Raw genomic sequence first — 21,737 nt, forward strand, 5'->3', positions numbered from 1 at the left:
TTACGTTTTCATGGGAGTGACCCCTTTGTTATCTTTGACTACTCATGACCAGTTATTCATCTTAAGATCCAACTCAGAGCACCACCATTCTTTTTCCAGAATTTAGACTCTCTTTTGTGATTGCTTAGATTTTCATATGATTTGCGTACCCTTTTATAATCATTTTTAATTTAATGAATGTTGTATGTTTGCTCTGTGTGTGTGTGTGTGTGTGTGCGTGCGTGCATTTTCTTCCCATTCCATACACTATAAGCTCTCTTGGACAAAGACTGTGTTTTCCTAGTCTTTGTATTCCCAAGATACAATTGCCATATTCAAACTTTTTGTAGGACTTAATTTTTAAAAAAGGTTTCAGAGTAGAATAATATTTGATTCCCTCTCTAACACAGAACCTTCAATAATCACTCTCTATGTCATGATTTGCCTTTGTGTGCTTTTTAGGCAGATACACAGGTTGACCGAGAACATCAGAACTTCTATGAGTCATCACTAGAATACGTCTTTAAAATTCAAGAGGTTCAGGAAAAAAAGAAGTTTGAGTTTGTCGAACCGGTAAGATCTATTTTCTGTATAAAATAGTAGCTATAATACATCTTCTAAGAAAAATTTGCAGTTTTTTTCTGTTGACAATTATGGTTTTTAAAAATAAAAGGAGAGAGAGAAGCATGGGAGAGTATGTAGGTGGAGCATGGAGCACTTTAGGGCAATGAAATGCCCTAATCTATGGGACACTGTAATGGTAGATACATGTTATTCATTATACATTTGTCAAAACGTGTGTAGCAGGTACAATACCAGGAGTGAACTGTAATGTAAACTATGAACTTTCATAATAATATGTCACTACTGGGTTATCATTTTGTAACCGATGTGCTACACTGATCCAAGGTGTTAATAATGGGAACCCGTGTGGGTAAGGGCCAGGGTGGGTGGTGAGCTCTAATTTCTGTTCAGCTTTTCTGTAAATCTAGCACTGCTCTGAAATAGCCTGTTGATTTAAAAAGCCTAAAATTTAACATTAAAGCATGTATATTACATATACCTAAAGGAAAACAGCTCACCGCTACAGTGACCCATTTATCAAACCTTTAGTTGAAGGGAGAGAAGGTAAGGCTGTATTTCTTCCTTTGTTCCACTCTGCTTCCTTACAAGGCGGGGACCTGCCTGACTTTCCAGTGAAGTCATTTATTTTCCTAAGTCAGTGTAAAAAGTAATGGATTCCCTAATGTAAACTGCATTGCAGAAAAGAACAGGTGGCTGGTCTTTATAAACTTACTTCGTTTTCTTGGCATTTTTTCCCAAGTAATACCTTAATATATTACAATATTGCCTGAATAGGCATTTTCATGAGGTATCATCTGTGACTGAATAAGGGTAAGTTCTATAGTCAAGATGATAGGGTATTGATCATAAAATATATAAGAAATCAAATATATCATTTAATCCATCTTTTCTTCCTATGTCAGTTTATTTAAAAAAAAAAACTACTTATTATGAGCAATAAAATACCCTATTCCTAATTTAGTGGATGATAAGGAGAAGGGGAGATACATTTCTAAATATATTTGGAAATTTTATTTCCTGATGAAAACCCATCAATGATTACCTAAAGGTGATGGGAAACTGGGACAGAGCAGAGTCCAGGAAGAGTCTTAGCCCCTGCCTGGTCTGTACCCCTGCTTCACTCCTGTCCCTTCAACTAGAGCCACCTGCCTTTCTGCTGGCTGCTTCACAAGTTTCCAAGACCAACCCTTCACCTCCAAGGCTTTAAGGGACTGAAGACCACACCACAGGCTCAAGAATTTAACTTTATATAGCTCAGTTGGTAAAGAATCCACCTGCAATGTGGGAGACCTGGGTTCGATCCCTGGGTTGGGAAGATCCCCTGGAAAAGGGAAAGGCTACCCACTCCAGTATCCTGGCCTGGAGACTTCCATGGACTGTATAGGATCCATGGGATCCATGGGATCGCAAAGAATCGGACACGGCTGAGCGACTTTCACTGTGATGACAGCCTTGACTCCAAGTTCTGTTTCCAAACACTAAGTTCTTAAACCCCCTAGTTTGAATTGATAGCCTCTTATTTAGAAGATCCTTTGGGGTCTGATAAACTTTTACTTGGCTTTCTGAAACTCAGCTGGGGTTCTTGGACACATGGTCAGCTTGACAAGCCGTCGTCAAAGAAGATGACTAATTCTTAAAATTCCTACTCCTCTTCTCATGGAGTAGGTCCTGCCTCTGAGTCGTATCATGGGTTTTGAAGCCTGTCTCCTTGTTGGCACACTTCCCCATCTGGCCGCCCCTTGGGATTTCTGAATGACAGCTCTTTGTTAAAGTGCCCCCGTTAGTTCTGATGCTTTCCCCATCACTCTCCTTCCTTGTGTATTCCCATTCCCTGCAGATACTGTGCTCATCTGCTGTGCAGGTCTTCCTCGCACCTGGAATGATCCTTCCACAGCTGTAGTAACTCTCTCCTCTGAAGAGGCACACGTGTAGCCCGTTTCCCCATCCAAGATTCTTTTATAGCCCATCGTGTCTGGGAACAGTGAACCAGACCATTCTGTAAGATGACATCAGGTATATAAGGAAAAGGTTGTAAAATCGTTTGCCCACAGATCACAGAAGGAATGCTAAGAATTTGTGAATTCATGTGACAATACAGGTAGAGAAGTGGAAACTGTCCTTCAACTGAAATGTTTCTTCCTTCCCTCTGTGGTATCCCATACTGGGATGGTCTGATAAGTCTTCTGTAATGCATGCCTTTCTGGTGACACCACAGTCAAGGTCGATGTGAAATTTGTTCTTCTTCCAAAATATTTTCCTGGCTGCTGGATTTTTCTTATTAGAATGTCTGGCCAAACCAAATAGTACTGTCAGTTTAGTCTCATTCCATTTCCAGCCACAAAGTCTCATCCATGGGATTTTACTTAATTTCCACCCCCGTAATGAGAAGAATAGAAATGGGAGCACTAGAACATGGGGTTGCTACTCTTTAGGCTACACATTTACAAATTAATTAGAGGAAAAAAGCCTTTAAGATTTCAAAAACAAAGCCCCCAGGAGCTATAAAGATAAAAACACATGAGGATACTTTAATATCTTTGAAGGTTATTTCCTGCAGAAATCCAATTCCTGTTGTGTAAAGCTTTGTATTGAAGAGATGAAGCAATCTATGCTAGTTTAGCTGAGATTTGTTTGACAAAAAAGCATTAGAGTAAAGCAAAGTACTTTAGGGGTGTGACTTAAACAGATGCTGTGATAGCAAGTAGAAAATATAAATAGTCCTGTTGATTCTCATTAAATAATATTCTTACTTTATGATGATCATTTGAGACTAATTTTCCATGATTTCGATTAACGTCAAGATCCTCCTATAGTTGACCTTTGAACAATACGACCTTGAACGGTCTGGATCCCACTTTTATGTGGATGTTTTAAAATAAATACCACAGAACTACACCATCTGTAGGTTGGTTGGGTCTGCGGATGCAGAGCAACAGATGCCATGACTGGTCTGTAAAGTTTTACACAGAGTTCCAAAAGGTGTGTGTGTGTGTGTTGTGTGCACACACATGCACATAAGCATATAGGCATCCTTAATTCCCACATTGTTTAAGGGTCAACTTGTACTTATGATAAAATGTCTACAGAATATTCAGGTGGTACCAGGAAAAGATGTTCCTACATCTTCATTATTCTTAGGAGAATCTGGATCTAATATATGGGAAAAGAGGGGCATTTATACATTTTTTATAAATTACTGCTTTTGAAGTATACAGAAAGCCAGCTTTTTAAATTCACTTCTCCAATAGCTATATGATTTTAATGGCCTTTTCCCCCTGTTTATCATAGTTTATCTGGAATGCGATGGTAGCTAATTCATGATCTTTAGATTCGCACTACTCAGTGTGGTAGTAACTACTTATGTATGACTGTCAAACCCATGAAATGAGACTAGTGTAGATTAAGATGTGCTCCAAACCTGAAACACATACTAGATTGCAAAGGCTTAGTACAAAAAAGAAAGCTTTTCTTTTTTAAAGAAGTATCATTAAATCCTTTTATATTGATTACATGTTGAAATTATAATCTTTTGAATACACTGTATAAAATATTAAATTTTGCTTGGTTTAAGTTTCTTGTGACTACTAGAAAATCAAAATTTTCACATTCATTTGCATTTGTGGTTTGTGTTATATTTCTGTCTAGCAGTGCTTGACTGTGTTCTTTCAGATTTGCCAACAAGATATGTGAGTTCAGGTCTGTAATGGGTGAGAAAAGATCAGAGAGGGAGAAATATGAATTCCTGATTCTTGATTGTAAGATCCTCCTATTTCTCAGAGTTGCCCAGATTTTATGAGAATTTTGAGGGATTAGGAGAAAAACCTTGAGAAGTAGCTAAACATGAACAGCCTACATAAGAGAGTTGAATACCCTGTCTTGAAAGTCTGTTATGGAACATGAAGTTTGTGGCTCAGAAAACCAAAATAATCTTTTTATAGCTTAACTCCCTTACGGTTCATTCAGCTGCAGTTGGTGGATGTTTTGACTGCATCCTGCAAGCGTACGTAGCTGGGACTAGAGTTTTGTGAGCAACTACTCTGTGTCCTGTGTTTTCCGCATTCTCCCATGTGAACCCCACCATGGCTTTATTATTGGTAGTTTTTATCCTTCAAGATGAGAAACTTAAGTCACAGAAAGACTATTAGTTGCCTGAGGTCACAAACCTAAAGAGAGGGAGAACCAGGAAGCCAGAACTCAAGTCCAGAGTTAACTATTTCATACCACCAACAGCCTTAAGGACTGCTTCATTACAAAAGTTAGTTCTTATTGCTTGCTCTGACCAATAAAGTGGATGACCCTAGAAAACTGGACTGAAAGCTATTTTAATTCCTTAAACATTAGAAGAAGAAAATAAGAGATTTTTGTTCACTTTGGTAAAGGTGATTGAGTGCATGCACATATCTGTTCATTCATTCACTTGTTTCTTCCATCCTTCTTTCATAATTCTGTTTTGTCTCCCGAGGCCACAGGTAACTGGCCACTTTTCATGTAGAGACGAAGTGTAATGGCTGAGTGACTATAAGTTGAAATTTGGCTTCAGCCTTACAGCTCTGTGAATTTGGAATGCTTTTCCAATTCTGTGATCCTCAGGTTTTTATCTGTCAGTCGGGGATAAACTTTGTGTGTAGTTCCCAGAATTGTCACATCTGATGCAGGTAATACACAATGTACCTGGTTTGTCATAAGCATCAATAAGCTAGTGTGAGCTTGCACATGGACTGTTATCACTAGATAAGAAAACAATATTGATGAGTCATTTATCAGTGTGCTTCAAAGCCAGATAAAGCTTTTTCAAAACCACATTTTTAATTTTAACATGCGTTAAAATATGCATATAAATTCTATAAGAACATATTCACTTTATTTTTTTAGACTTCAGTCTTTTTGTATTATGTTTAAATGTCACGTGGAAAAATGAAAATAAATATAAACTGAAGCATGCTCCTTTTAATACTCATCCCTTAGACTGTTAAATTTATTTTTAAATCATTTTCTGAAAAAAATATAAGGTAATTTAGTTAACATGCTTTAGCTCTTTAGCTTATTATATGATGAAATATACTTATAAAATGCTTTTTAGCTTTTCTAGTAGATGTGAATAATTTTGAAACTGAACAACTACTTGCTAAGTTAAAAAGGTCTGTCAGATAGTATGTAGACCTTCAGGTCCTGAAAGCAAAAGATTTTGTGTTCATTTTCAATATAATTGGTTAACCTTAGTATAGAAAGTTTAGAGTAGATTAAAGTGAGAAAATAAGACAGTATTATTTTTTTTAAAAAGACATTGTAGGACTAAAAATTAGATTTCTGTTCTGCTGAAAATCTAAGTGCAGTCTTTCTATAAAAATGAAACAATAAAGCTCTCCTCAGGTTGCATATGTTTAAATAAAAGCTTCTTGGCCTTTGGATTTAGTTCTGAAAGTTTGAAGTTTGCAGTGACTGTTAGACCATGAAGAATTTTGGAGAAGTCAGAAAAATGCATTCTATCTATTTAACTGACTGATCTCTTATACTTAATTTTAGAAATCCATCATGTAAAGGCCTGGTCTAAACATAGCTTCTGCTGGATTTTACCACATTAATGGCCACATTACCTTCTTCATTCCCATTTAGTTGAAAAGATAAGCTGACTATTCTTTATTGCCTTATTTCTTTCCAAAGAAGTTTCAGCCCTGTCTGTTTCATCTGAGTTGCATCCCCTTGAAATATTAGAAATTCATCTTTAGGAACTCCAGTGAGTCTTCACTGCTGAGGCAATATATAGCCATGACTTCAGAAAGTTTTGGCTTTTTAAATTACTTGAATCTGTGTTCATATCTGTTCATTCATTCATTCGTTTGTTCTTCCATACTTTTTTCATTGACTTCCCTGGTGGTCCAGTGGTTAAGAATACACCTGCCAATGCAGGGAATATGTGTTCAATCTCTGCTCTGGGAGATCCAACGGGCCATGGGGCAACTAAGCCCGTGCACCAGAACTGCTGAGCCCTCGAGTCTAGAGCTGGTGCCCTGCAACAAGAGAAGCCACCACAGCGAGAATCCTGCACACTGTCACAGAGTATTAGAGTGGGAAAGACTAGAGATCTCTTCAAGAAAATTGGAGATACCAAGGGGACATTTTGTGCAAAGATGAGCACAACGAAGGACAGAAAAGGCAAGGATCTAACAGAAGCAGAAGAGATTAAGAAGAGGTGGCAAGAATACAAGTGTCAGAAGAACTATACATAAAAGGACATAATGACCAGATAACCACAATGGTATGGTCACTCACCTAGAGCCAGACATCACAGAGTCTGAAGTAAAGTGGGCCTTAGGAAGCATTATTACAAACAAATCTACTGGAGGTGATGGAATTCCAGCTGAGCTATTGAAAATCCTAAAAGACGATGCTGTGAAAGTGCTGCATTCAATATGTCAGCAAATTTGGAAAACTCAGCAGTGGCCACAGGACTAGAAAAGGTCAGTTTTCATTCCAGTCCCAAAGAAAGACAATGCTAAAGAATGTTCAAACTACTGCACAATTGCACTCATCTCACATGCTAGCAAAAAATGCTCAAAATTCTCCAAGCCAGGCTTCAGCAGTAGGTAAACCAAGAACTTCCAGATGTTGAAGCTGGATTTAGAAAAGGCAGAGGAACCAGAGATCAAATTGCCAACATCTGCTGGATCATGGAAAAAGCAAGAGAGTTCCAGAAAAACATCCACTTTTGCTTCATTGACTATGGTAAAACCTTTGACTGTGTGGATCACAATAAACTGTGGAAACTTCTTCAAGAGATGGGAATACGACCACCTGACCTGCCTTCTGAGAAATCTGTATGCAGGTTAAGAAGCAACAGTTAGGACTGGAATGGAATCACAGACTGGTTCCACATTGGGAAAGGAGTATGTCAAGGCTGTATATTGTCACCCTGCTTATTTAACTTCTCTTCAGAGTACATCATGAGAAATGCTGGGCTGGATGAAGTACAAGCTAGAATCAAGACTGCTGGGAAAAGTATCAACAACTTCTGATATGCAGTTGCTAACACCCCAATGGCAGAAAGCAAAGAGGAACTAAATAGCCTATTATTGATGAAGGTGAAAGAAGAGAGTGAAAAAGCTGGATTAAAACTCAGCATTCAAAAAATGTAGATCATGGCATCCAGTCCCATGACACTTATGACAAATAGATGGGGAGAAAGTGGAAATGGTGACAGATTTTATTTTATTTTTTTTTAAATTTTTTTAAAATGGCTTCCCTGGTAGCTCAGATGGTAAAGTGTCTACCTACAATGCAGGAGACCCAGGTTTGATCCCTGGGTCGGGAAGGTCTCCTGGAGAAGGAAATGGCAACCCACTCCACTATTCATGCCTGGAAAATCCCATGGACTGAGGAGCTTGGTGGGCTACCGTCCATGGGGTCGCAAAGAGTTGGACATGACTGAGTGACTTCACTTTCTTTATTTATTTTTTTGGACTTCAAAATCACTATGGATGGTTGACTGCAGTCATAAAATTAAAAAATGCTTGTTCCTTGGGAGAAAATCTATAACAAACCTAGACAGTGTATTAAAGAGCAGAGATATCATTTTGCTGACTAAGGTCCATAGAGTCAAAGCTATGATTTTTCCATTAGTCATGAACGGATATGAGAGTTGGACCATAAAGAAGGCTGAGCACCAAAGAAATGATGCTATTGAATTGTGGTGTTGGAGAAGACTCCTGAGAGTCCCTTGGACAGCAGAGAGATCAAACCAGTCATTCCTAAAGGAAATCAACTCTGAATATGCATTGAAAGGACTGAAGCTGAAGCTCCAATACTTTGACCACCTGATGTGAAGAGCTGACTCATTGGAAAAGACTGTGGCTGGGAAAGATTGAGGGCAAGAGAAGGGAGCGGCAGAGGATGAGACAGTTATATAGCATCATTGACTCAGTGGACATGAGTTTGTGGAAACTCCAGCAGATGGTGAAGGACAGGGAAGCCTGGCGTGCTGCTGTTCTTGAGGTTGAAGAGTCAGATAGGACTTGGCAACTTTGCAACAACACAGCTTCTCTGATTATTACCCTCTTTGACAAGTCCCCCTGTGCCACACTGACTGACCAGTTTCCAGCCATGACTCTTTTTTCTTTGGTTTTCTCATTCATTGCATTAGATATTGATACTTTTTCATTCCCATTCAATCTGTACATTAGACTTAAAGCACTCTGTGGTCATTCAGAAACTATCCCTTACGATTTTTCTCTCTGTTTTCCTCCAAGTAAAGAATAGCAAAGACCGCAGGATTATCTCCTAGGCCAGACACATGTACAGGATGAAAATTTATGCCTTACCTGTGCTCTAGTTTTCCAGTCTTCTTGGAGATTTCAGTGGCCAGATGTAGACGTCTGTATAAGACTTTGATCTCTTTTAGTACATTACGATGCTCTGTTTATGAGAAGTGTTTGTATTTTTAAAAAACACTCTTATTGGGATGTAATACACATGCTCTTCAGTTCACCCAATTTTAATTAGTTTTTGTCTGTGGTCTGAGGTAGGTGTCCAACTCCATTCTTTTCCATGTGGCTCTTCAGTGGTCTAAGAATTCTTTGTGGAAAGACCATTCTTTACACATTGTATGATCTTGGCACCCTTGTTGAAAATAAGCTGTTCATAGATATCTGAGTTTATTTCTAGACTCTCAGTTCTCTTCAATTGATGTGTATGTCTGTCCTTGTTCCAGTATCACACTGTGTTCATTATTCTAGTTCTGCCCAGTTTGGGCATCGGTCATGTGAAATTACTAAAATTACTCCAGATTGCTTCAGAGGCCTGCTCCTCACTCCCATGCCAGCTGCTGCTGCTAAGTTGCTTCAGTCGTGCCGGACTCTGTGTGACCCCATGGACGGCAGCCCACCAGGCGGGATCCCCCGTCCCTGGGATTCTCCAGGCAAGAGTACTGGAGTGGGTTGCCATTTCCTTCTCCAATGCAGAAAAGTGAAAAGTGAAAATGAAGTTGCTTGGTCGTGTCCGACTCTTTGCAACCCCATGGACTGTAGCACAACAGGCTCCTCTGCCCATGGGATTCTCCAGGCAAGAGTACTGGAGGGGTTAGCCTTTCCCTTCTCCAGGAGATCTTCCCAACTCTGTGATAAAACCCAGGTCTCCCACATTGCAGATGGATTCTTTACCAGCTGAGCCACAAGGGAAGCCCAAGAACACTGGACTGGGTAAGCTATCCCTTCTCCAGCAGATCTTCCCAACCCAGGAAGAGAACCAGGGTCTCCTGCATTGCAGGTAGATTCTTTGCCAACTAAGCTGTAACCTGGAGATTAATCAGCTGAGAAATTGTGAATAAGCTATTCCTTTGCTGACTTGCTATGGGTTTTGCTAAATGATTCAGTTCAGTTCAGTTCAGTCACTCAGTCGTGTCTGACTCTTTGTGACCCCATGAATCGCAGCACGCCAGGCCTCCCTGTCCATCACCAACTCCTGGAGTTGAGTTAAACTCATGTCCATCAAGTTGGTGATGCTATCCAGCCATCTCATCCTCTGTCATCCCCTTTTCCTCCTGCCCCCAATCCCTCGCAGCATCAGAGTCTTTTCCAATGAGACAACTCTTCGCATGAGGTGGCCAAGGTACTGGAGTTTCAGCTTTAGCATCAGTCCTTCCAATGAATACCCAGGACTGATCTCCTTTAGGATGGACTGGTTGGATCTCCTTGCAGTCCAAGGGACTCTCAAGAGTCTTCTCCAACACCACAGTTCAAAAGCATCAATTCTTCGGTGCTCAGCTTTCTTCACAGTCCAACTCTCACATCCATACATGACCACTGGAAAAACCATAGCCTTGACTAGATGGACCTTTGTTGGCAAAGTAATGTCTCTGCTTTCCAATATGCTATCTAGGTTGGTCATAACTTTCCTTCCAAGGAGTAAGTGTTTTTTAATTTCATGACTGCAGTCATCATCTGCAGTGATTTTGGAGCCCCCCAAAATAAAGTATGCCACTGTTTCCACTGTTTCCCCATCTATTTCCCATGAAGTGATGGTACCAGGTGCCATCATCTTCGTTTTCGGAATGTTGAGCTTTAAGCCAACTTTTTCACTCTCCTCTTTCACTTTCATCAAGAGGCTTTTTGTTCCTCTTCACTTTCTGCCATAAGGGTGGTGTCATCTACGTATCTCAGGTTATTGATATTTCTCCCGGCAATCTTGATTCCAGCTTGTGCTTCTTCCAGCCCAGTGTTTCTTATGATGTACTCTGCATAGAAGTTAAATAAGCAGGGTGACAATATACAGCCTTGACGTATTCCTTTTGCTGTTTGAAACCAGTCTGTTGTTCCATGTCCAGTTCTAACTGTTGCTTCCTGACCTGCATACAGGTTTCTCAAGAGGCAGATCAGGTGGTCTGGTATTCCCATCTCTTTGAGAACTTTCCACAGTTTATTGTGATCCACACAGTCAAAGGCTTTGGCATAGTCAATAAAGCAGAATTAGATGTTTTTCTGGAACTCTCTTGCTTTTTCCATGATCCAGCGATGTTGGCAATTTGATCTCTGGTTCCTCTGCATTTTCTAAAACCAGCTTGAACATCAGGAAGTTCACGGTTCACGTATTGCTGAAGCCTGGCTTGGAGAATTTGAGCATGACTTTACTAGCATGTGGGATGAGTGCAATTGTGCAGTAGTTTGAGCATTCTTTGGCATTGCCTTTCTTTGGGATTGGAATGAAAACTGACCTTTTCCAGTCCTGTGGCCACTGCTGAGCTTTCCAAATTTGCTGGCATATTGAATGCAGCACTTTCACAGCATCATCTTTCAGGATTTGGAATAGCTCAACTGGAATTCCATCACCTCCACTAGCTTTGTTCATAGTGATGCTTTCTAAGGCCCACTTGACTTTGCGTTCCAGGATGTCTGGCTCTAGGTAAGTGATCACACCATCTTGATTACCTGGGTCGTGAAGATCTTTTTTGTACAGTTCTTCTGTGTATTCTTGCCACCACTTCTTTATATCTTCTGCTTCTGTGAGGTCCATACCATTTCTGTCCTTTATTGTGCCCATCTTTGCATGAAATGTTCCCTTGGTATCTCTAATTTTCTTGAAGAGATCTCTAGTCTTTCCCATTCTGTTGTTTTCCTGTATTTCTTTTCATTGATCACTGAGGAAGGCTTTTTTTTTTTTATCTCCCCTTGCTATTCTTTGAAACTCTGCATTCAGATGCTTATATCTTTCCTTTTCTCCTTTGCTTTTCTCTTCTCTTCTTTTCACAGCTATTTGTAAGGCCTCCTCAGACAGTCCTTTTGCTTTTTTGCCTTTTTTCCATGGGGATGGTCTTGATCCCTGTCTCCTGTACAATGTCACAAATGATTTTTCATCTATAAATGCAGTATCAGTTTTTACATTTGGTCAGTTTGTTGCAGTGGTGAGGTAAATTGATTCTAAAGCCCTTGGGAATGATAAAGTGCTATATGAGTTTTTCCTGATGGTAAAATGCCTTTCTTAATATTAAAACCTAATCTACGTACTGGCTTATTGTTATTGATATTATCATTTTAAATGTCAGGTTTACTTTAAGGTAAGCTGAGACAATAATCTTTTTCCTACCACTGCACTTCCTACCAGGCACATTGAACAAAGAAAGTGACACAGTGGAAATGCAATTCCTAAACTGTCAGGCTGTCCTGTTAAGTTTCCTTGATGCAGCATCATGGAATTTGTTAAGGATAAAATGAACTAAACATTTAACTTTGCCACCACCTAGAGGCAATTATGTCATACATGCTGTCTTGATTAAACTTTCTCAAATGCTGCTTTCAGAGTAGATGTGGAACAAAAGTAAAAGGTGGATAACTCTTTGTATATAATTTTTCTCTACACCCTAAAGAATTGTCCTTTCCCTAGTGGGTTCTCAGCATGCACTGTGAGATTAAAACATACTTGTTTACTACTAAGCAAATCTGAATTTTACCAGAAGTTGCCAGTAGGAAATGTATCTCAAGGAATTGGGTGTCTTATAGAAATATTTATTGCAGATGTTCTTAAAGTATCTCCTTTGTAAGTTGAATTCTTTATACTTTGCATAATATTACAATAGTATCTTTCTTTTATGATATCCAGTTCCTAATAAGACAGTATAGACATTAAGAAATGAAACAATATTACTTGCAAGAAATTCATAACTACTATGCAAATATTTAGAAGGCTGCTGTTGCCTAAGTATATACTTCACAGGCTTTTTCTTATTTTGTCTCTGAAAATCTAAATTTACATATCTATGCCATGGTTATTTAAAGGGTTTTTAATACTATTTTAAGATACAGTTCTTTTAAATTGGGTCACAATATGTGCAAACTATATGTCTTATATTATTGAATAATTTAATAAATGTATGTGGCATCCTTTTAGTAAAGGGTTATCTATTAAATTTTTACTTTCCCTAATAATTATTTGTTGATATTAAATTGACAGCATAAAATAATTATAAAATTACAGACAATGTATTTTGACACATCATCAGGAACTGTTGAACAAATAAAGGGAATTCCTTAAAATGTAACAACTTAACACCAATTCGAAAGTATATGCTTTCCAAAATGTGTATGATTTTGTAAGAAGTTAACTTGTTTAGGAAGAGAAGCATTAGATCATTGCAGAACCAGTATTTAACTGTTGGAAATCATAACACACACACCAGTTGATGCTTGACTGAATCCTCCTTCTTCCCCAGACAGAGGAAATGACAGGATATTATTCACATATAAAGATGATTTCAAACTGTGTTTCTTTCCTCATATAAAATAAAAGTTTACAGACATGTTATGCTGTTTGAATTAGAAAAATATTAGCATCTTCTCAAATGTGTTTTCTAACTTTATTGTAGGAAGAAGTTGTGGAAGAGATTGAATTGTATATGGAATAAAATCCCAGGAAATTAAATGAAAAATTTAAATAAATTATTTTTCAGTTATAACATTTCATATAAATGACCATGTCTGATAACTCCTTGGACAGCTGCTCTTTACAAATAAAAACATCATAAATAAGTGCATATGAATGTGGGATTAGAAAGCTAGGGTCATGGAAATTGTGCTTTTGCAAAGAAAATTTAATTTTAACTCTTACATGAAAAGATCTGTATCTAGCTCCATGTTTTTGCTCAACTCTTGCTTCTTTTTTGAGTTCTTCCTGCTGCTTGCAAAAATACTGTCTGTTTATTACATAAACCAGTACTGCCACCTCATGATCTTTTCCTGAATTTCACCTGTCCATCCTTATTGGTTCTCTTTGGGTACTTCTTATTTCTGGCTTACTGGTTTAGTATTCCTCACATCTGCACATTTTTGATCTCCAACTTCTGGTTAGAATCTCTTCTAGGGTTAGTTAGTTAGTTGCTGTTAGTTGCTCAGTCATGTCCGACTCTCTCTGACCCCATGAACTGTATAGCCCAACAGACTCCTCTGTCCATGGGATTCTCCAGGCAAGAATCCTGGAGTGGGTAGCCATTCCTTTCTCCGGGGAATCTTTCCAATCCAAGGATCAAACCGGGGTCTCCTACATTACAGGGAGATTCTTTACCGTCAGAGTCACCAGGGAAGTCTGTTACCATTTGGACCTAACAGAAGCAGAAGGTATTAAAAAGGAGTGGCAAGACTATACAGAAGAACTATACAAAAAATATTTTCATGACCCAGATAGCCATGATGGTGTGATCACTCACCTAGAACCAGACATCCTGTAATGGAAAGTCAAGTGGGCCTTAGGAAGCATCACTATGAACAAAGCTAGTGGAGGAGATGGAATTGCAGTTGAGCTGTTTCAGATCCTAAAAGATGATGCTGTGAAAATGCTGCACTCAATATGCCAGCAAATTTGGAAAACAGCAGTGGCCACAGGACTGGAAAATATCAGTTTTCATTCCAGTCCCAAAGAAAGGCAATGCCAAAGAATGCTCAAACTGTCACTCAATTGCACTGATCTCACACGCTAGCAAAGTAGTGTTAAAAATTCTCCAAGCCGTGCTTCAACAGTATGTGAACTGTGAACTTCCAGATGTTCAAGCTGGATTTAGAAAAGGCAGAGGAATCAGAGATCAAATTGCCAACATCCACTGGATCATCAAAAAAGTGACAGAATTCCAGAAAAACATCTACTTCTGCTTTATTGACTACCCCAAAGCCTTTGACTGTGTGACTCACAACAAACTGTGGAAAATTCTTAAAGAGATCGGAATACCAGACCACCTTACCTGGCTCCTGAGAAATCTGTATGCAGGTCAAGAAGCAATAGTTAAAACTGGACATGGAACAACAGACTGATTCCAAATCAGGAAAGGAGTACATCAAAGCTGTATATTGTCACCCTGCTTATTTAAATTATATGCAGAGTACATCATGAGAAATGCTGGCCTGGATGAAGCACAAGCTGGAATCAAGATTGTTGGGAGCAATATCAGTCACCTCAGATATACAGTCCATGGGGTCGCGAAGAGTTGGACATGACTGAGTGACTTCACTTTCACTTTTCGCTTTCATGCATTGGAGAAGGAAATGGCAACCCACTCCAGTATTCTTGCCTGGAGAATCCTGGGGACAGAGGAGCCTGGTGGGCTGTCGTCTATGGGGTCGCACAGAGTCAGACGTGACTGAAGCGACTTAGCAGCAACAGCAGCAGATATGCAGATGACACCACCCTTATGGCAGAAAGTGAAGAAGAGCCAAAGAGTCTCTTGATGAAAGTGAAAGAGGAAACTGAAAAAGTTGGCTTAAAACTCAACATTCAGAAAATTAAGATCATGGCACCTGGACCCATCACTTCATAGCAAAAAGATGGGGAAACAATGGAAACAGTGAGAGACTTTGTTTTGAGGGGCTCCAAAATCACTGCAGATGGTGACTGGAGCCAAGAAATTAAATGACAGTTGCTCCTTGGAAGAAAAATTATGACCAGCTTAGACAGCATATTCAAAAGCAGAGACATTACTTTGCCAACAAAGGTCTGTCTAGTGAAAGTTATGGTTTCTCCAGTAGTCATGTATGGATGTGAGAGTTGAACTATAAAGAAAGCTGAGCACCAAAGAATTGATGCTTTTGAACTGTGGTGTTGGAGAAAACTCTTGATCATGGGGTCGCAATGAGTTGGACATGACTGAGCGACTGTACTGAACTGAACTGTGTTATTTTCATCTTTATCCCCATTAATTCTCTCCTGGATATTTTGTCAGTGCATTTGAAGAGTAGTTAGCATGACAACTGTCCATGACAAGACCTAAAAGTTAAATCACGTCTGCCAAAAAAGAAGTAAAAATTAGGTTCCATGGCTTCTCTTTCATATCTGTAATTCTAGTGCCAACTTAGCTGAGGATATTCAAAATTTACTAGCTAGAGGAATTAGAATGAAATATAATTTCTCTAATTTATTTTATTTGATGATCATCCTTTTAAAAAACACATTTTTATGGTTTATTTTTTATCTCTTTGTTTTTGCAGCTTTTATCATTCCTCCAGGGTTTATTTACTTTTTACCACGAGGGATATGAACTCGCCCAGGAATTTGCACCATATAAACAACAGCTGCAGTTCAACTTGCAGAATGTAAGACTATACCTGTTCTCACTGCCTCTCCTTAGTTAATCAGATGATCCCAGGGCAACTGAGTTATAGCCAAGCTGAACTTTGGAGTCTTCCAAAAACTTATCTGAGTACAATAAAGTCTCATTCATTTAGAAAAATCACTTAATAAATTTATTAACTTTTTAAAATAAGAGCTAATCTCATGTTTGAAAAATATATACTGCCAAATTTCGTGAAAATGAAAATATCTGAGTGCAGAGACCTTAGAAACTGTTGCCTTTATCTAGTGTTTTCATTATTTTGCTGAGTGACCCTAGGCATGTCATATTTCCTGAGAGGGCAGTATTTCTGTGTTTGTGAAAGGAACTTTCACAATGGACTTTCATGCTTTGTCCCTTTCCTCCCTGAAGCTATTTATTTTATAGCTGACATTTACTGTTTTCTAAAAATAAATTTAAATGTGGCTTTCAAGCATCCATAAAAGCTGTGTTAAAGCTTCAGGAGAATTATTTAAAAACACCCTATCTATTTCTGGGACAGTTTACTTTGTAAAGTTGTCCAGTAAATGCTTTTAATATTTGATTGCAGTTATACGAATTCTGTTTTACATGTACTGAATACCAGTTACACTTTAAAAAGTTAGCCAATCCTTTCTGTATTATCAAATATGTTGTTCAGTTGGTAAGTCATGTCTGGACTCTTTGCAGCCTCCTGGACTGCAGCACACTAGGCTTCCCTGTCCTTTCACTATCTCCAGGAGTTTGCTCAAACTCATGTCCATTGAGTCGATGATGCCAATAACAAAATCTTAATTGCTGAGGATTTTGTGTAAATGAAGAGTTATTTCTGAAACCATGTCTGGTACTCTGTAGCTAAAATAGTTTGTGAAGATTTCACTTAATTTTCTATAAAAAGCATGCCTTTCACTCCTTACCTGATTTTTGCTATTGTAAAGATGTTCAGCAAATAGAAATATGCGTTTGGAGCGTAGCACAAGAAATAAGTAATTGCATTTATTCTACTTGTGTTTTGCATTTAGCTTTTTATTTAACCTAGATTTTCTCACAGAATCAATTTCACATGCAATTCATTCCATTGTTTTTCAATATGGAATCCATTTGGGCTTTCTCAGTAAATATTAAAAGGGAAAATTATAAACCCAAAGTATTTTTATTATTTCCATATTAAATGCAATTGCAGTAAAATTCCTGAGATTTGAGAACAAGAGACAGGTAAGGTATTGGAAAAAATTCATATCCTTATGTTTCAAAGGGAAAAGCAGCAAAAGTGGCAATTAAGAAAACTTTCCTAACTTTACTTTGAGATTCAGATCTTTTATTAGGGGCCGTAACAAAATGGTAATCATCACTGTCTCACAGGTTGGTGATTATTCTTATGTTTCCAAGTGTGTATTGTTGAGATAATATGACCTGAATGCAAAATTGATTTTCATAGAGAAAAGCCATATACTTTCTATATCTTCCCTTAAGTAAACTTGCTATGGTGTAAGTAAATTACTTCCTACAATAGAAGATGTTAGAACTTGGAAAACTATTCATTTTTATGTGTTAATTTATGCATTGACCTCCTGATAACTATGTTAGGATTTTGGGAAAACAAGGTAAGTGATATTTCTTCAAAGAGGTGTTCGGAATAAAAATGATGAACCTTTTTCTTGATTAGTGCCACATATATCAAAACTATGTGAATTTATTTTAACCCTCAAAACAAATTAAGTTGTTGTATATCTGCTTTTTTTTTTATCTTAGGTATTATGGGATATAAAATGTTATTTTAATTAATATCTTATATTTGTAAAGCTATAAGTTGTTCCCTAGATAATGTTAAGTGGGAAATTGGATAACATACACACATACACAGATTCAAAGAGAAACATGCAGAAGGTCATTCAGAAAAGTTTCACTAAAGCAGATCAAAATTAGAGCATAGGATTCAATGTAGATGGTGGTGGATATGGTGAACAGTCCTGAAAGAGTCAAGGTTATCCTTTGCACCATTTGTAGTTTTGAAACCTTAGACTGGGTGTTCCTCAAAACTGGTAGAAAACACTGAATGAAATTGTTGTTTCTATTTACTAAAGACGAGGAATAATTTTGAAAGTACTCGACAAGAGGTAGAGCGATTGATGCAGAGGATGAAATCTGCCAATCAAGATTACAGGCCACCCAGCCAGTGGACAATGGAAGGCTACTTGTATGTCCAGGAGAAACGTGAGTTGCAAAGATGTAAATTAATGTCTCATAAGATTAACATTCTGTTTCTATGAGACGTAAGTTGGTTACTTGCTTTTCCTTCAAGAAGGAAGACTAAAATTCCTAACAGCTTTATCCTATATGGTCTGCTTGGCCAGCGACTATCACTGAATGTGGAAGTTTTTCCACTTTTCACCATTGGATTCTCTAAGCTGGTATGTTGTTAAACTTGGAACTTAGAATTTTCATGATGATACCGTAACATGAGTTCAGTTTTAGAATTTAATTATGGTGTCTGATCTCAATGCAAAATTTCATGGAGAATTAAAACCCAAAGCCTTTATCAGATGAATCATCTTGGTGACTTTGGTAGTGGTTTTCCCCTTCAGCAGCATTATTTCATTTAATTCTGTGCTCTGACAGTTTTCAGGAGTAAAACTGGTTAATTACATAACATCAAACTGGCACTGTTTACTTCCTGGTGTTGGGAAATAAGCTTCAGATCCAATAGAGCATTATTATAAGTGCCTCACTCTGAGAAAGTTTTTCTCACAAAAGTTAATAAAAGCCATTCAAACTTGTATAACTAGGGTCCTTTTTTGTCATTAAGTGGAACGAGCGATTAAATTAACTCTCTGTTTCAAACCAGAATGCCCTAAAGCACTCTCTTACTCGTTGTGTTGAAGGAACAGTTGTTTGCATTTCCAGTACATCATGGGCCAGGGTCTTCATAAAACACAGAATCACGTGCGTGGATTGTGCAGTAATCTCAGATAGCTCTAAAAGTTGGTAAATGCCTATTTTCACTTTTTGTAGTTTTTCTCACATGTGTGGACTTGAAGATGACATGGAGTAACAGTGCCCTAAGTCTCCCCATCTCTAGACAATAGATCCGGGTAGTTTTCTTGAAGACATTATAGTTAAAGGGTTTGAGATGTGGAAGCTGTAGATGTTGACTGTGAAAGTTTTGGGGGCATAATGCAAAATGATCACTAATATGCCAAGGTAGTTTATATTTGACATGCTCAGATGATTGTCATTTGTTCCTTAACAGTACAGAAGCAGATAACAGTTTGATCCAGTAGTCTCAGCAAATAATTATTACTACATTGGTGATAGTGGGCTGCTGGCTCAGGGGATCTGGTTTCAGGATTTTCCCTCTCATAGCTATCTACCTTGACCAGTCTACTGTTTTCAGATGTTAAAATGATGAATCGAATGTCCTGCCTTTATAGTCTATAATTAAAATATAATAAATAGGTTTTTCCAAAATTTCTTGAGAAAAGACAATTCATTGATCATATATGCAAGAGTATATGGATTTAACTCAGGACCCTAAGAAAGATTCTGCATACTGAATAGTTTTTCCATATTTGAGAGGCTCAGTGTGAGGGTACATGGAGAGGAGCTTATACTGTGCCTAGTGGAGGAATATGTGGATAATGAGGCTTGTCAAATCTGCATCTGGTAGAGGAGGTGTGATCTTGTTGCCCAAAGATTTTTTATTCATTGCAGCTCAGCAATACTTTATTTCTTGAGGTCCCCCCTCACCCCTATTGTTAACACAGTTGCTAAAATCATTGTGGGTATACAATATCATGTTCTACTCAAAAAAGCTTTGGATTACCTAGCAAAATTCTTGTGTACATAATCTTCACATATGTCCTGTTCAGCCACGACTTGGTAGCCCATCCACTGGATGGTGCCAAGGTTTGCTTACCTATTCCCCAGCTGTTGGACATTTGGATCATACTAAAAGCATAAGCCCTTTAATAATCTGGGGTCTGGATGCATAGACAGAATGCAGTGTTTTATGCACCTGTCTGATGTTGATATCTTTTATTCTCAGATACCTGACTTCTTCTCTGGGTCAGTCTGAAATGATCATAAGGCCCTCTGTGGCACTGACCTTTTCTCTGAGAGTTCCTATCCCTCTAACATCTGCTTTAGGCTACAGAACTCAGGTAAATCTTCAATTCCAGTGTTTCTGTAGCCTGGGACCAAATCTGTCTATCTCCTTAATAACCTGTGAACCCATACCTTCTCTCCATCTCCATAGTCTTGTGCTGGCCTCCTTGCTGTTCTTTTTTGCCTCCAGGCTTGTTGACCTCAGTCCGTTCTCAGAGAGCTTCCAGCAGCTTCCTCTGCAGTGCTTGCTTGGTTGTGCCTCTCCTGTGATGGCCGTGGTCAGGCATGGCATTCAAGGCTCCTCTCTATTTGTAGCATCCTCTCTTATCACATTCTTCCTGTTCCCCGGACAGCATCCATCTCCATTTTACTGTATATCTGCCTGTGCTGTTTTTATAGCTTTAGTGAGGCACACTTGGCATGCAATAAGTTGCACATATTTAAAATGTACTGTTTGATCAATTTTGTCACATGTATCCACCTATGAAGCTATCACCACAGTCAACATAACACATGTATTCATCACTCTCAGAAGTGTTAATTTGCCTCACTGTAATCCCTCACTCCTTTCATTCCCACTTACCATCCTCACTTCTTTCTTTTGCCTAGGGATTTAAAAAGGAAAATGAATGGGATTATATGCTTTGGAATTATTTTTCTATGAGGAAAAAGTACTCATTTCTTCTAAGAAGAAGAAATTCATTCTAAGAAGAAGATTTCTTCTTAGAATCTTTGAGAGCATTTATATTAAGAAAATCTGACCATTTCACTAAGACACACTGATTGTGCTCTTGCTATCACTGAGTAAGTCTTGTGGAGAACAGAAGAGGAGGTGAAGAATATGGCTCCAAGATGTTTATTCAGTTGTGGGAGGTATAAGACAGATAAACTTACACAATTAGCAACCAGTGATCAATAGTAAATGTCAGAGCTATAAACTGATTGATAAATGGAGATGGATGTAATGGGATGGTAGCAGATGATTGCTATTTAGACACAGCACTCCACTTCATCTGAGTATGTGGTTTGTATGTTACCCACCTCCAGGTATACAGTGAATTGCATTCTGGTAGATTCCAGTTTAAGCAGGAAGAGCATGGGGTCCAGAGTCAGATAGAGCTATATTGGAATTTTATGCCACCTGTTAACTGGGTAATTCTGGGTAGGGAACTTTCTGAGCTCAGTCTCCTCATTTTTAAAAGAGGGATATTTATATCTAATCTCATAATAACATTGTAAGAATTAGAGATAATGTATATAGAGTGTCTCTGTTATCAGTAGTGGTGCATAGTAATACCACTGTACTTCCAGGAGCCCTTACTGTTCTGTGCACTTTGTATTTATATCATTTAATTCTTAAAACAACTCCTGAGAAGTATTGTTCCTCTAAAAGGAAGAACTCCAACCACATGCCCTCTTAATGAAGAAAGCAGCACCATCTGCTGCTCTTAAGCTTTATTTTCTTTTATGTAAAATGCTCTTTATAATGTCTGACTTTGAAAGTTTCTAGATAAAA

The 21,737-nt window shown here is 38.3% G+C and overlaps 1 protein-coding gene across 1 annotated transcript in view; it reads left to right on the forward strand.

The window, feature by feature from the left end:
- The window catches only part of ARHGAP42 (Rho GTPase activating protein 42), a 348,862-nt gene that overhangs the window by 262,088 nt on the left and 65,037 nt on the right, over positions 1-21,737 (forward strand). The window contains exons 6-8 of the mRNA XM_005889073.3: positions 442-552; positions 16,017-16,121; positions 18,202-18,331. Of these exons, the coding sequence (XP_005889135.1) occupies positions 442-552; positions 16,017-16,121; positions 18,202-18,331 (346 nt within the window). The remainder of the gene's footprint in view (positions 1-441; positions 553-16,016; positions 16,122-18,201; positions 18,332-21,737) is intronic.

Source organism: Bos mutus, chromosome 15, assembly GCF_027580195.1.
Source record: "Bos mutus isolate GX-2022 chromosome 15, NWIPB_WYAK_1.1, whole genome shotgun sequence".
NCBI lineage: Eukaryota > Metazoa > Chordata > Mammalia > Artiodactyla > Bovidae > Bos > Bos mutus.